Here is an 11,934-nt window from a genome sequence, read left to right on the forward strand (position 1 = left end):
CACTTGGATGTTATTTAAAGAGTATTTTGTAAGAACATTATTTTGAATCTTTACTTTAGAGATGAACAGTACCGTATCATGTGGAATGAATTAGAAACGCTTGTCAGAGCCCATATCAACAATTCGGAGAAACATCAAAGAGTCTTGGAATGTCTAATGGCATGTAGGAGCAAACCCCCAGAAGAAGAAGAACGAAAGAAACGAGGAAGAAAAAGGGAGGACAAAGAGGACAAATCAGAGAAAGCAGTGAAAGATTATGAACAGGAGAAATCTTGGCAAGATTCAGAGAGGTGATTTGTTAATTAAATTAACATAGCACTGTGGTGCCTTTTGGCATATCCCATTCTACATGTGGCACATTTGAACATTCAGACCTTATTTATTAGTACTTCATTTAATATGTGTTTATTGTATTTTATAACTATTATTTTATCATTCTTCAAGTCTGGAAGGTCTTTCTTGGGCTTAAAGAGGTATGGTATTTTTTACTATTGGGGCAAAGATAGTGTTTAATTTTTTTCCTAATTAACTTCCGAAAGTCATAATACATGATTTTTGGTATCAGTAGTTGCTTTTATGTGTTATGAACATCAAAGGCATAGTTTTATTTCTTTTCTTCAGTGAATGCTTCTTAACTGCCCATGATGTGCCAGGCAATTGGCATACAGTCCCTGCCCTGGAAGAGTGGCCAGTGTTGTGTAGAGGTAGGCAAGTAAATGAGCAATTTACAGCAAAGTGTGGAAGATGCTGTTATAAAAACAGGCATAGGAAACCCTTGAAAGCATGAAAGATCATAGTCCTATTCTGAAAACCTTCCTCAATAGTACACTCTTTTCCTCAGTTCGTGATTTATATAGAGATGTCAGGGTTAAATTTGGAAAAAACCGTAAAATGTAATAAAGGTCTATAAATAAAAATATCATGACATAGTATCAGTAGTTGGCTTTATCTTCTACCCCCTTGCCAGAAATCAGGCAGAGAACCAGGTAACTATTACAATGGCAATGTAGTCAGTCCTTAAAAACAGAACTTACTGTGGAAAATTGGAAACTTAATACAAGAGTAGAATAAAGAGTTACCTATTATCTACTTTTAAAAGTTAATCAATTCATGGCAGATCTCATTTCTTATATATTCACATCCATTCCCCTCACCACTACCACCCTCCACCTCCCCCACCTGAATATTTTGAAGCTAATTCTGGAAAGTGTATTATTTCATTCATAAATAAGTAGGACACTTTTATGAAGAGGTTCACTTCTTCCTTAGTGCTGCTGAGTTTCTGAAACAGAATTGTCTTGCTTTAAGAAGAGGGGGGAAAGAATATTCTCATTCAAATCCCACTGATCTTCAAGTAGATGAAATTCAAAATAAGCTTGGAGTTAAGTTCCTAACTTAAGGAACATAAGTACATTTCCACAGTACATAAACTAGGGAACAAATGCTAGTAGATTTCTTAATCTTATTTGTAATTTGACATAGTATTTTGTCTATATCTTTAGAAATTAAAATTGTGAAGTATCTTCCAAAGATCACATTATTTGTTTTTTTTTTGAATTTTATTTTATTTATTTTTTATACAGCAGGTTCTTATTAGTTACCTATTTTATACATATTAGTGTATATATGTCAATTCCAATCTCCCAATTCATCACACCACCAACACCCCCTGCCACTTTCCCCACTTGGTGTCCATACATTTGTTCTCTGCATCTGTGTCTCAATTTCTGCCCTGCAAACCGGTTCATCTGTACCATTTTTCTAGGTTCCACATACATGCATTAATATACAATATTTGCTTTTCTCTTTATGACTTACTTCACTCTGTATGACAGTCTCTAGATCCATCCATGTCTCTACAAATAACCCAATTTCGTTCCTTTTTATGGCTGAGTAATATTCCATTGTATATATGTACCACATCTTTATCCATTCCTCTGTCATTGGGCATTTAGGTTGCTTCCATGACCTGGCTATTGTAAATAGTGCTGTAATGAACATTGGGGTGCATGTGTCTTTTTGAATTATGGTTTTCTCTGGGTATATGCCCAGTAGTGGGATTGCTGGGTCGTATGGTAGTTCTATTTTCAGTTTTTTAAGGAACCTCCATACTGTTCTCCATAGTGGCTGTATCAATTTACATTCCCACCAACAGTGCAAGAGGGTTCCCTTTTCTCCACACCCTCTCCAGCATTTGTTGTTTGTAGATTTTCTGATGATGCCCATTCTAACTGGTGTAAGGTGATACCTCATTGTAGTTTTGATTTGCATTTCTCTAATAATTAGTGATGTTGAGCAGCTTTTCATGTGCTTCTTGGCCATCTGTATGTCTTCTTTGGAGAAATGTCTATTTAGGTCTTCTGCCCATTTTTGGATTGGGTTGTTTGTTTTTTTAATATTGAGCTGCATGAGCTGTTTATATATTTTGGAGATTAATCCTTTGTCCATTGATTCATTTGCAAATATTTTCTCCATTCTGAGGGTTGTCTTTTCATCTTGTTTGTAGTTTCCTTTGCTGTGCAAAAGCTTTTAAGTTTCATTAGGTCCCATTTGTTTATTTTTGTTTTTATTTCCATTACTCTAGGAGGTGGATCAAAAAAGATCTTGCTGTGATTTATGTCAAAGAGTGTTCTTCCTATGTTTTCCTTTAAGAGTTTTATAGTGTCTGGTCTTACATTTAAGTCTCTAATCCATTTTGAGTTTATTTTTGTGTATGGTGTTAGGGACTGTTCTAATTTCATTCTTTTACATGTAGCTGTCCAGTTTCCCCAGCACCACTTACTGAAGAGACTGTCTTTTCTCCATTGTATATCCTTGCCTCCTTTGTCATAGATTAGTTGACGGTAGGTGCGTGGGTTTATCTCTGGGCTTTCTATCCTGTTCCATTGATCTATATTTCTGTTTTTGTGCCAGTACCATATTGTCTTGATTACTGTAGCTTTGTAGTATAGTCTGAAGTCAGAGAGTCTGATTCCTCGAGCTCCGTTTTTTTCCCTCAAGACTGCTTTGACTATCCGGGGTCTTTTGTGTTTCCATACAAATTTTAAGATTTTTTGTTCTAGTTCTGTGAAAAATGCCATTGGTAATTTGATAAGGATTGCATTGAATCTGTAGATTGCTTTGGGTAGTATAGTCATTTTCACAATATTGATTCTTCCAATCCAAGAACATAGTATATCTCTCCATCTGTTTGTGTCATCTTTAATTTCTTTCATCAGTGTCTTACAGTTTTCTGCATACAGGTCTTTTGTCTCCTTAGGTAGGTTTATTCCTAGGTATTTTATTCTTTTTGTTGCAACAGAGATCACATTATTTCTGACCTTTAAATTTTTACCTTTATAAATTCTTCTTCATTTTCTTTTATAATTTTAGCTCCATTTTACAGCTGACTACATTACTGAATTACTGCATTATAGGGAGGAATAGGGAAACTTGTGTTTAAATTTGTTAAGTTCTCTTACCTGATTTTAAATTGAGGTATAGCTTCTGATTTGTTCCTAAGCTTATGTTGTGAGAGCCAGGTATCTTTTATTGATTGGTATGTAAAGTCTAGTTTAATTATTGAACCATTCAGATTTCTAAGAATTTAAACTTTTAAGTTTTTATTATTTGTCCCTCTGAAAGATTAAAAGGAATCTTAGAACGTGGGAAAGAAGAGTTGGCTGAAGCTGAGATTATCAAAGATTCACCTGATTCCCCAGAACCTCCAAATAAAAAGCCTCTTGTTGAGATGGATGAAACTCCACCAGTAGAAAAATCAAAAGGTAAGGTAGAACTGCGGTAACTATGTTTGTAAAAAGTTTTCCAGTTTAGTTCTCTTGTACAGTGTCCTTTTATGTTGTGTGTGAGGAAGAGCTACTCACTGCTCCTGATGTTGTTTAGGGGACCCTTTGTTCACAGCCTTGGAAAATATAGGCAGTAAATACATTTGTCAGCTTTTTTTTTTTTTTTTTAAATTTATTTTTGGCTGCGTTGGGTCTTCGTTGCTGTGCATGGGCTTTCTCTAGTTGCGGTGAGCGGGGGCCACTCTTCGTTGCAGTGCGTAGGCTTCTCATTGCGGTGGCTTCTCTTGTTGCGGAGCATGGGCTCTAGGTGCGTGGGCCTCAGCAGTTGTGGCATGCAGGCTCAGCAGTTGTGGCTCCCGGTCTCTAGAGCGCAGGCTCAGTAGTTGTGGCACATGGGCTTAGTTGCTCCACGGCATGTGGGATCTTCCTGGACCAGGGCTCGAACCCGTGTCACCTGCATTGGCAGGCGGATTCTTAACCACTGTGCCACCAGGGAAGTCCCATTTGTCAGCTTTAAAGGAAACATAGTGTCATAGCTTTATTAATGAAGCCTTTGGAAGATAAACACTTCTACTGTAAAGTCTGTGGTTTAAGAAATTTTAATTACATAAACTTGAATCTGTGTGTGTTTCTAATACTATACTAAGTGCTAGGTTATGGAGGACAGACTCTTTTCTCTAAGCTGTTACTGAACTTAGGGAAGGATCTAATATCCCCATTTATTGATAAATTTAAATGTCTTGTGAATGGGTTTCAGTAAAGGTATTACAAACAATATTTTTATTGTAATGCCTTTTATGTCTTAGTTATAGGCTGAAAAGCTGAATTTCCTCTTGAGGAATTCTAGCAGTCAAAGGTAGGATTTGGGTTTGGGAGTGCCTGAAATCACTGTAGGCCTTAGTTATCTTGAAGGTAAACTAAATTCAGTTCTTTCAGGGTAAATGGGAAATGGTATGACAAAGGACTGAGTTCTTACCACTGTGCCTTTATGTAAGACCTCAGAGCTGGTTACAATTATTGGCGGCTCATCCTAGGGAGAAGGTGGGATTGTTTGTTTTTTTATATACTACTGTTGTAGTATATATTGTAATACATGTTAATATTGTCCAGTTCACTGATTTCTTTGAAATTAGAGGTAAGGGCGATCTTATCATATTTGTCTTTCAGGCATTTGCCAGGGTACCTGGAAAATAATGGGATTTAAATAAATGTCTATTGGTAAATTATTCTATTACTCACATGCCACTGCTGATTACGATGAGGTTAATTTAGGTTTAATCTAAGCAATGCTTCAACACTGTTTGGAAAATAGAACTCTAAAAATTATTATTTATAGTAGCAAAAAGTTGCAAGCAACTGAAACATGAATTAGCAAGAGAATGACTTAAATGATGGTGTGCCCGTAGGGTGGAATTTATAAAGCCTCAGAATAACTATTTTCACAAATACCCACTCTTTCCTCTCGCTAATGTATATCATTCAGATTTTAACTTAAATAAATACTTTTTCAGGAAAGACTTCCCTGAGGACCTCCTTTCACAATTAAGTCAGGTACTTCTTTGTGTTTCCATTGCATCCCATGATTAATACTATGGTAGCACTTAGAGTACTTCATTGACATTGCTGATTGATATGTTGCCTCTACTATTCGGCTGAAACATTTCGAAGGCAGGGGCTTTTAAAAATTTACTGTTGTAAATTTTCATTACCACCCACTACAGTCCCTGGTTCATAGTAGAAGTTCAGTTATTATTTGTTAAATGAAAAAGTTAATGAATTAATTTATAATAAGTTAAATTTAAAATGCAGCTTACACAACCATATATACCATGATGTCCACTTTGTTTTAAAAGAAGTTTTTATACACATATGCACTAGAGCATGTCACTTAGATGAAATATCACCTATAATTCAATTAAATAGATCCCTGAAGCTTTTCACCCTGGAAACACTATATAGAGTGGCCCATATGAGAAGCAACTTGATTGCAAATCACTGCCTGCCCTTGTAACTTTCCAGTCAAGACTGGTACTTGCAACTTGTTTGTTTCTTCTTTCATTCTATTTTACAACCTAAGTCATATGTCTCTTCTGATCAGCAATTTGATATGGGTCTTTTCTTGTACCTCAGTTTCATCTGCTTTGGAAAATAACTTCCTAGGACTCTCCAAAGTGAATTTTGTGCTTGCTGTGTAGTCTGCATGGAAGGTTGGGCTATTCCAAACATGCCCTATAGATTTGGTGAAAATCTGTTCACCTCTCTTTGTGTAATGCAATAATAGAAAAACCGAAATGTAATTTTATTGCTATAGATTGGCATTAAAAAAAATATAGTTGTTAGAGCAGTAGTATTATGGTTGATTTCCCCTCTTTATATGTCTTGCTGTTTTCTACATTTTATCTAATGAATATGTATTAGTTTTATAATAAGAAAAAATGTTTCTAATTTTGTTAAGTTATTATGGAAAATTGATATGCAGTAATATAAACTCTCTCTGGTGCACAGTCTGTGAGTTTAGACCATGTATACAGTTGTGTAACAGCCACTACCACAGTCGGATATAGAACAGTTCTGCTCGTCCTACACTGCCCTACCCCCAATCCCTCATAACCATTGATGTGTCTTTTTCCCCCTATGATTGTGCCTTTCTCAGACTGTCATATAAATAAAATCATAGAGTGTGCTGCCTTTTGAGGTTGGCTTATTTCATAGAACATAATGCATTTGTGATTCATCTGCGTTGTGTGTTTATCATTAGGTTTTTTTTTTATTATTCCATTGTATATGACTGACTTTATTAGAAAGTTCCAACTCATTTTTCCAAGTGGCTGTACATGTGCATTCCCACCAGGAGTTAGTGAGAGTTCTGGTTGTTCTGCACCCTTGACAGCACTTGGTGTTGTCACGATTTTTTTTCTCTTCTAATAAGTATGTAGTAGTATTTCCTTGTGGTTTTAATTTATATTTTCTCTCACGACTTTGATGGCGAGCATCATTTCATTTGCTTATTTGCCAGCTGTATGTCTTCTTTGATGAAGGTCCATTCAGATATTTTGCTCATTTTTAAATTGGTTGTTTGGGGGGTTTTTATTGTTGAATTTTGAGAATTTTAAATTTATTCTGGGTACAAATCTTATGTTGGATATGTGATTTGCAAATGTTTTCTCCAAGTCTGTGGATTGTCCCTCTCCTGAGGGCGACTTTTGCAGAGCAGAAGTTTCTAATTTTGATGAAGTTCAATATATAAATTTTTTTCTTTTATGATATGGTTTTGGTGTTATATGTGAGAAATCTTTGCTAACCCAAAGTCACAAAGATTTATTTCTATGTTTTCTTTTAGGAGTGCTATAATTTTATTTATCTATCTATTTATTTATTTATTTTTGAAGTATAGTTTATTTATATTTATTTATAGTTTATTTATAGTTTATTTATATTTATTTATATTGAAGTATAGTTGGTGTACAATATTATATGTTACAGATGTACAGTTCACAATTTTTAAATGTTATACTCCATTTATAGTTATTATAAAATATTAGCTGTATTCCCAGTGTTGTACAGTATATCCTTGTAGCTAATTTTATGCATAATAGTTTATACCTCTTAACCCCCTCCCCCCTTCCCTCCTCCCACTGGTAACCCTCCCCCCTTTCTTCTCCCCACTGGTAATTACTAGTTTGTTTTCTATATCTGTGAGTCTGCTTCTTTTTTGTTATATTCACTGGTTTGTTGTATTTTTGAGATTCCACATATAAGTGATATACAGTATTTGTCTTTCTGTCTGACTTCTTTCACTTAGCATCATACCCTCCAAGTCCACCTATGTTGTTGCAAATGGCAAAATTTCATTCCTTTTTGTGGCTGGGTAGTCTCCCATTGTATGTATGTCTATATATGTATACATACATATACGCACACACAGACACAGACACACACACACACACCACATCTTCTTTATTCATCTGTTGATGGACACTTAGGTTGCTTCCATATTTTGACAATTGTAAATAATGTTGCTATGAGCATTGGGGTACATGTATCTTTTTTAATTAGTGTTTTTGTTTTTTTTTTTTGGATATATACCCAGGAGTGGAATTGCTGGGTCATATGGTAGTTCTATTTTTAGATTTTTGAGAAACCTCCGTACTGTTTTCCACAGTGGATGCACCAATTTACATTCCCACCAACAGTGCACAAGGGTTCCCTTTTCTCCATATCCTTGCTAGCGTTTGTTATCTGTGTTCTTTTTGACAGTAGCCATTCTCACAGGTGTGAGGTGATATCTCACTGTGGTTTTGATTTTCATTTCCCTGATTATTACTGATTTGAGTATCTTTTCATGTGCCTGTTGACCATCTGCATTTCCTCTTTGGAAAAATGCCTATTCGGGTCTTTTGCCAATTTTTAAATTAAGTTGTTTGTTTGTTTGCTTGTTTTGATGTTGAGTTGTAAGAGCTGTTTATATATTTTGGATGTTAACCCCTTATCAGTCATATCATTTGCAAATATTTTATCCCATTTAGTAGGTTGTGATTTTGTTTTGTTGATGGTTTCCTTTGCTGTGCAAAAGCTTCTAAGTTTAATTAGGTTCCATTTGTTTATTTTTGCTTTAGGAAACAGATCAGAAAAAAATAATTGCTATGATTTATGTCAAAGAGTATTCTGCCTATGTTTTCCTCTAGGAGTTTTATGGTTAATGGTCTTACATTTAGGTCTTTAATCCATTTTGAGTTTATTTTTGTATATGGTGTTAGAGAATGTTTTCTGCCGTTTCTATTGTGTAGAAAAGAGTTAACTATAGCAGGCCTGAGACTATTATCATTAGAAAAGCCTGCTTTCAAGTTTCGCCCTTGGCTGACATCTGGGAATATGGCTTTTGAAACATTCCCCAAATGATGAAGTTATTTTGCCTTATATCTGAACTGAACACCTGCTTTCCTTCTGGGAGTCTGGAATTTTGGTAGTTGTAGTTAGGCAGGGAATGCCTACGTGACCAGCCCCCAGAAAAACCTGGAACTCCAGTCTGGAGTCTTAAATGTTCTTTTCTGGCAGAAATATTGTACATACATCACTGCATTTTTGCTGCTGGAGGGAGTATGCACTCTTGTGTGAACCCTCATGGGAGGGAGAGAGCATGGAAAGCCTGCAAATTGATTTCTCTAGTCTTTGACTACTGTGTCTTTTCCCCACACTGGTTTGGCTATGTGTCCTTACTGTGCTGTTGTAATGATTCCTAGCTGTGACTGTAACTTTATGTTTAGTCATTTGAGTCCTTCCAGCAAATCACTGAACCTCTAGTAGGTGGTCTTGGGGACCCCTAAACACATACAAACTTTAGAATAAAGGGAAGATGGTATTGCTTAAATTATATAAAGTGAACAATAGACTAAGGGGTAAATTTGTTAAGTTTGTAAATTTTGAAGTAATGAATTATTCTACCTTTGTTCTCTTTCAAATATTACACCAGGGCCAGTGTCCTTATTATCCTTATGGAGTAATAGAATCAATACTGCCAATTCCAGAAAACATCAGGAGTTTGCTGGACGTTTGAACTCTGTTAATAACAGAGCTGAGTTATATCAACATCTTAAAGAGGAAAATGGGTTTGTATTCATTATTGTAGAAATTAGTTTTATTAATTGCCTTATAGTAAGTTTAAAAAAATAAACACTGCTTGTTTGTTGTGTTCAGCAATTTTTTTATTACTTATAATAACTTTTACTACTTATAATATTATGGACTCATATGTGTTACTTATGAAGAGAAAAAAAATTACCTTCTTTGATTCTTGGTACTTGTAAAAGACCTGATATTATTGATTGTAACCGTGAATGTTCATTAAACATCATAGAGGGAAAAATTGTAGAGAAAACGTAGTATGCAACATTGACTCTTGTATAAAATAACAGGGAGAAAATATTTTCCTAGTAAGTAATATGGTATTAGGAATATTGATTTTAATTGAATAAATCTAAAATCTAAAAATAATTGAAGATTTATTAGAATAAATCTAAAATAATTTAAATGGTTATTTTAACCTTTTTTGGAAGAAATTCTCTTAAAAGTGTATTGATAAAGGAATTTCTTTAGTGGAAAAGGAAATAAATCCTTATCAAAATGGAAGAGATTTTTTTCCTTAGTTTGCTTGGAGCAGTATAGTGAAAAACACCAGTGGCCTTTGAAATAAAACCTTGGGGAAGTCATGTAGTCTCTCTGGGCCTGCCTCAATTTTCACTCATTTGCAAAATGAGGAAGTTAAACTAACCAGGGGGAACCCTAACTTTAGTCATTTTCTAAAGTGCTTACATGCTTCTGTTCTATGAATATATTAAATTTTAATTTCATTTAAAAGTTAGATAAGGAGAAAAAATATTGGTAGTTAATGAATGTTTTATTTTACCAACTCATTTTTTTCCTCCTATTTTTCAGAATGGAGACAACAGAAAATGGAAAAGCCAGCCGGCAGTGAAGAGTGACTTGAGCAACTGAATTTAGTATATTGCATAAATATTTTGGATGGAATTTGATATAAGAACTTTTACAGCAAGATTGTATAGTTATGTTGCCTGGACTGGTTTTTACATTTTTAAAATATTTCAACTAACTTTATCTTTTTTGTATTAATTGTAAAATTGGCACATATGTCAGAAATATACATTTGTCCTCCCAAATTAAACAAATTTATTTTATGGTAAAGGGTGTTCCCTCTGGAAATGTTTTTTAAAAAATTCTTAGGCTTCTCTTTGCCAAATAAAACTCTTAAAATATCTGAAATGCAAAATATCAGAGTATTCCTTTAGGAAAAAGCTAATATTCATATAATGGCTGACAATTTTGAGAAATTTTTAAGAAATTTTAACAATTTGGGTGAGATTTACGTTTAATATAAAATATTGCCTATGAACCTGCAGCATATGCAGTGCTTTTCCAAAAAATAATGTTTTTTGTTTGTTTATTTTGTATTTTAATTTAAGTTGTTTTGTGTGTGTGTTGCCTACTTAAAAGCAGAGTTTTCAGGTAGTTGGGGTAAATTTATGTTTACCCATATTGGATGATGTTATATATACTTTTTATGCTAAAAACTTATTGTTCATTAACTTTTCATGTTGAAAGAGAAGCATGAAGGAGATTGCTTCGCAGACTTGGAAGAAAGAAAAGTTACTGTGTTACTTGTTTTAATCCCAGAAAAGAATCTTGGTCTCCTCATCTCTCAGAAATGTCATGGTTATATGGTGTATATTTGGTGAGTCTTCTTCCTGTGCTGCTTCTGGAAGCTCATAACATGTTGCAAGAAACATGTTATTTCAATGTTAAATGCTAATTCTAGGCTTGTCATTTTTCCTTGAGTATCTATTAGAGAAGGGGAAAAGCTCTTTGTTTAAATATAGAGATTCAGTATTTTTTATTTAAAAAAAATAACTGGTGGTTAAATAAGGGTTCAGCAGGCTTGTCAATCCAGTGAAATATACACTGTTCTCCTTTATCAACTCCTGTATCATTCTTAGCCCTTGCATCTGCCCTCTCCCCTAAGCTAGAGCCATTTTTATTCCTTACCACTGTGTTTAGATATACACCACTCAAAAGCATGGCCAGGCCTAATTAGCGCCTAGACTTGCAAGATTTCAGGAGCTGTAACCCAGTACTGAATTACTGGATCATATTTACTTGTGGTTGAGTTCTGACCTTTTGTGTCTTATCCTTGATACCCATTCAGCTTGTACCAAGTTGGAGTCCCTGGTTTAGTTCTTGATTCAAAAATCTTTTCTTTATGACCCATTTCAAAGAGACCCTTTTTTTACTCTCAATTTGTGCTTCCTCCTTTCCCGTGTGCTAAGGACATGCTACTTGTTGACAGTCTTATCTACATTTCAGTCTCCATTTTTAAGTATTATTTTTGCATATATACTGCTGTTACTGTGTTCTACCAACTGGTAGAATGTTTCTGTGACTGCATTTTGAACTACTGTACGAGTAGCTTTCTATATCATTCCATATATTGTTGGTGGTTAAGATTGTCCAGCAGACTCATTCTACCTGCTTAACTAGATGCCTTTTGAGCACTTAAAATTGAGCTCCTCCTCCACCTCCCACAGAGCATCAAGCTATATATTCTTGGTCTTATCTTGAGATACATATTACAGCCTTT

General features: G+C 34.7%; 1 protein-coding gene across 1 annotated transcript in view; it reads left to right on the plus strand.

Moving 5' to 3' along the window:
* INTS13 (integrator complex subunit 13) overlaps positions 1-11,194 on the plus strand; it is a 34,750-nt gene extending 23,556 nt beyond the window's left edge. Inside the window, exons 14-17 of the mRNA XM_007194870.3 lie at positions 60-290; positions 3,625-3,764; positions 9,256-9,391; positions 10,218-11,194. Coding sequence (XP_007194932.1) covers positions 60-290; positions 3,625-3,764; positions 9,256-9,391; positions 10,218-10,257 — 547 coding nt within the window. The 3' untranslated portion in view covers positions 10,258-11,194. The remainder of the gene's footprint in view (positions 1-59; positions 291-3,624; positions 3,765-9,255; positions 9,392-10,217) is intronic.
* The last annotated feature ends 740 nt before the right edge of the window (positions 11,195-11,934 follow it).

The sequence above is a fragment of the Balaenoptera acutorostrata genome, chromosome 11, assembly GCF_949987535.1.
Source record: "Balaenoptera acutorostrata chromosome 11, mBalAcu1.1, whole genome shotgun sequence".
NCBI classification, from domain to species: Eukaryota; Metazoa; Chordata; class Mammalia; order Artiodactyla; family Balaenopteridae; genus Balaenoptera; species Balaenoptera acutorostrata.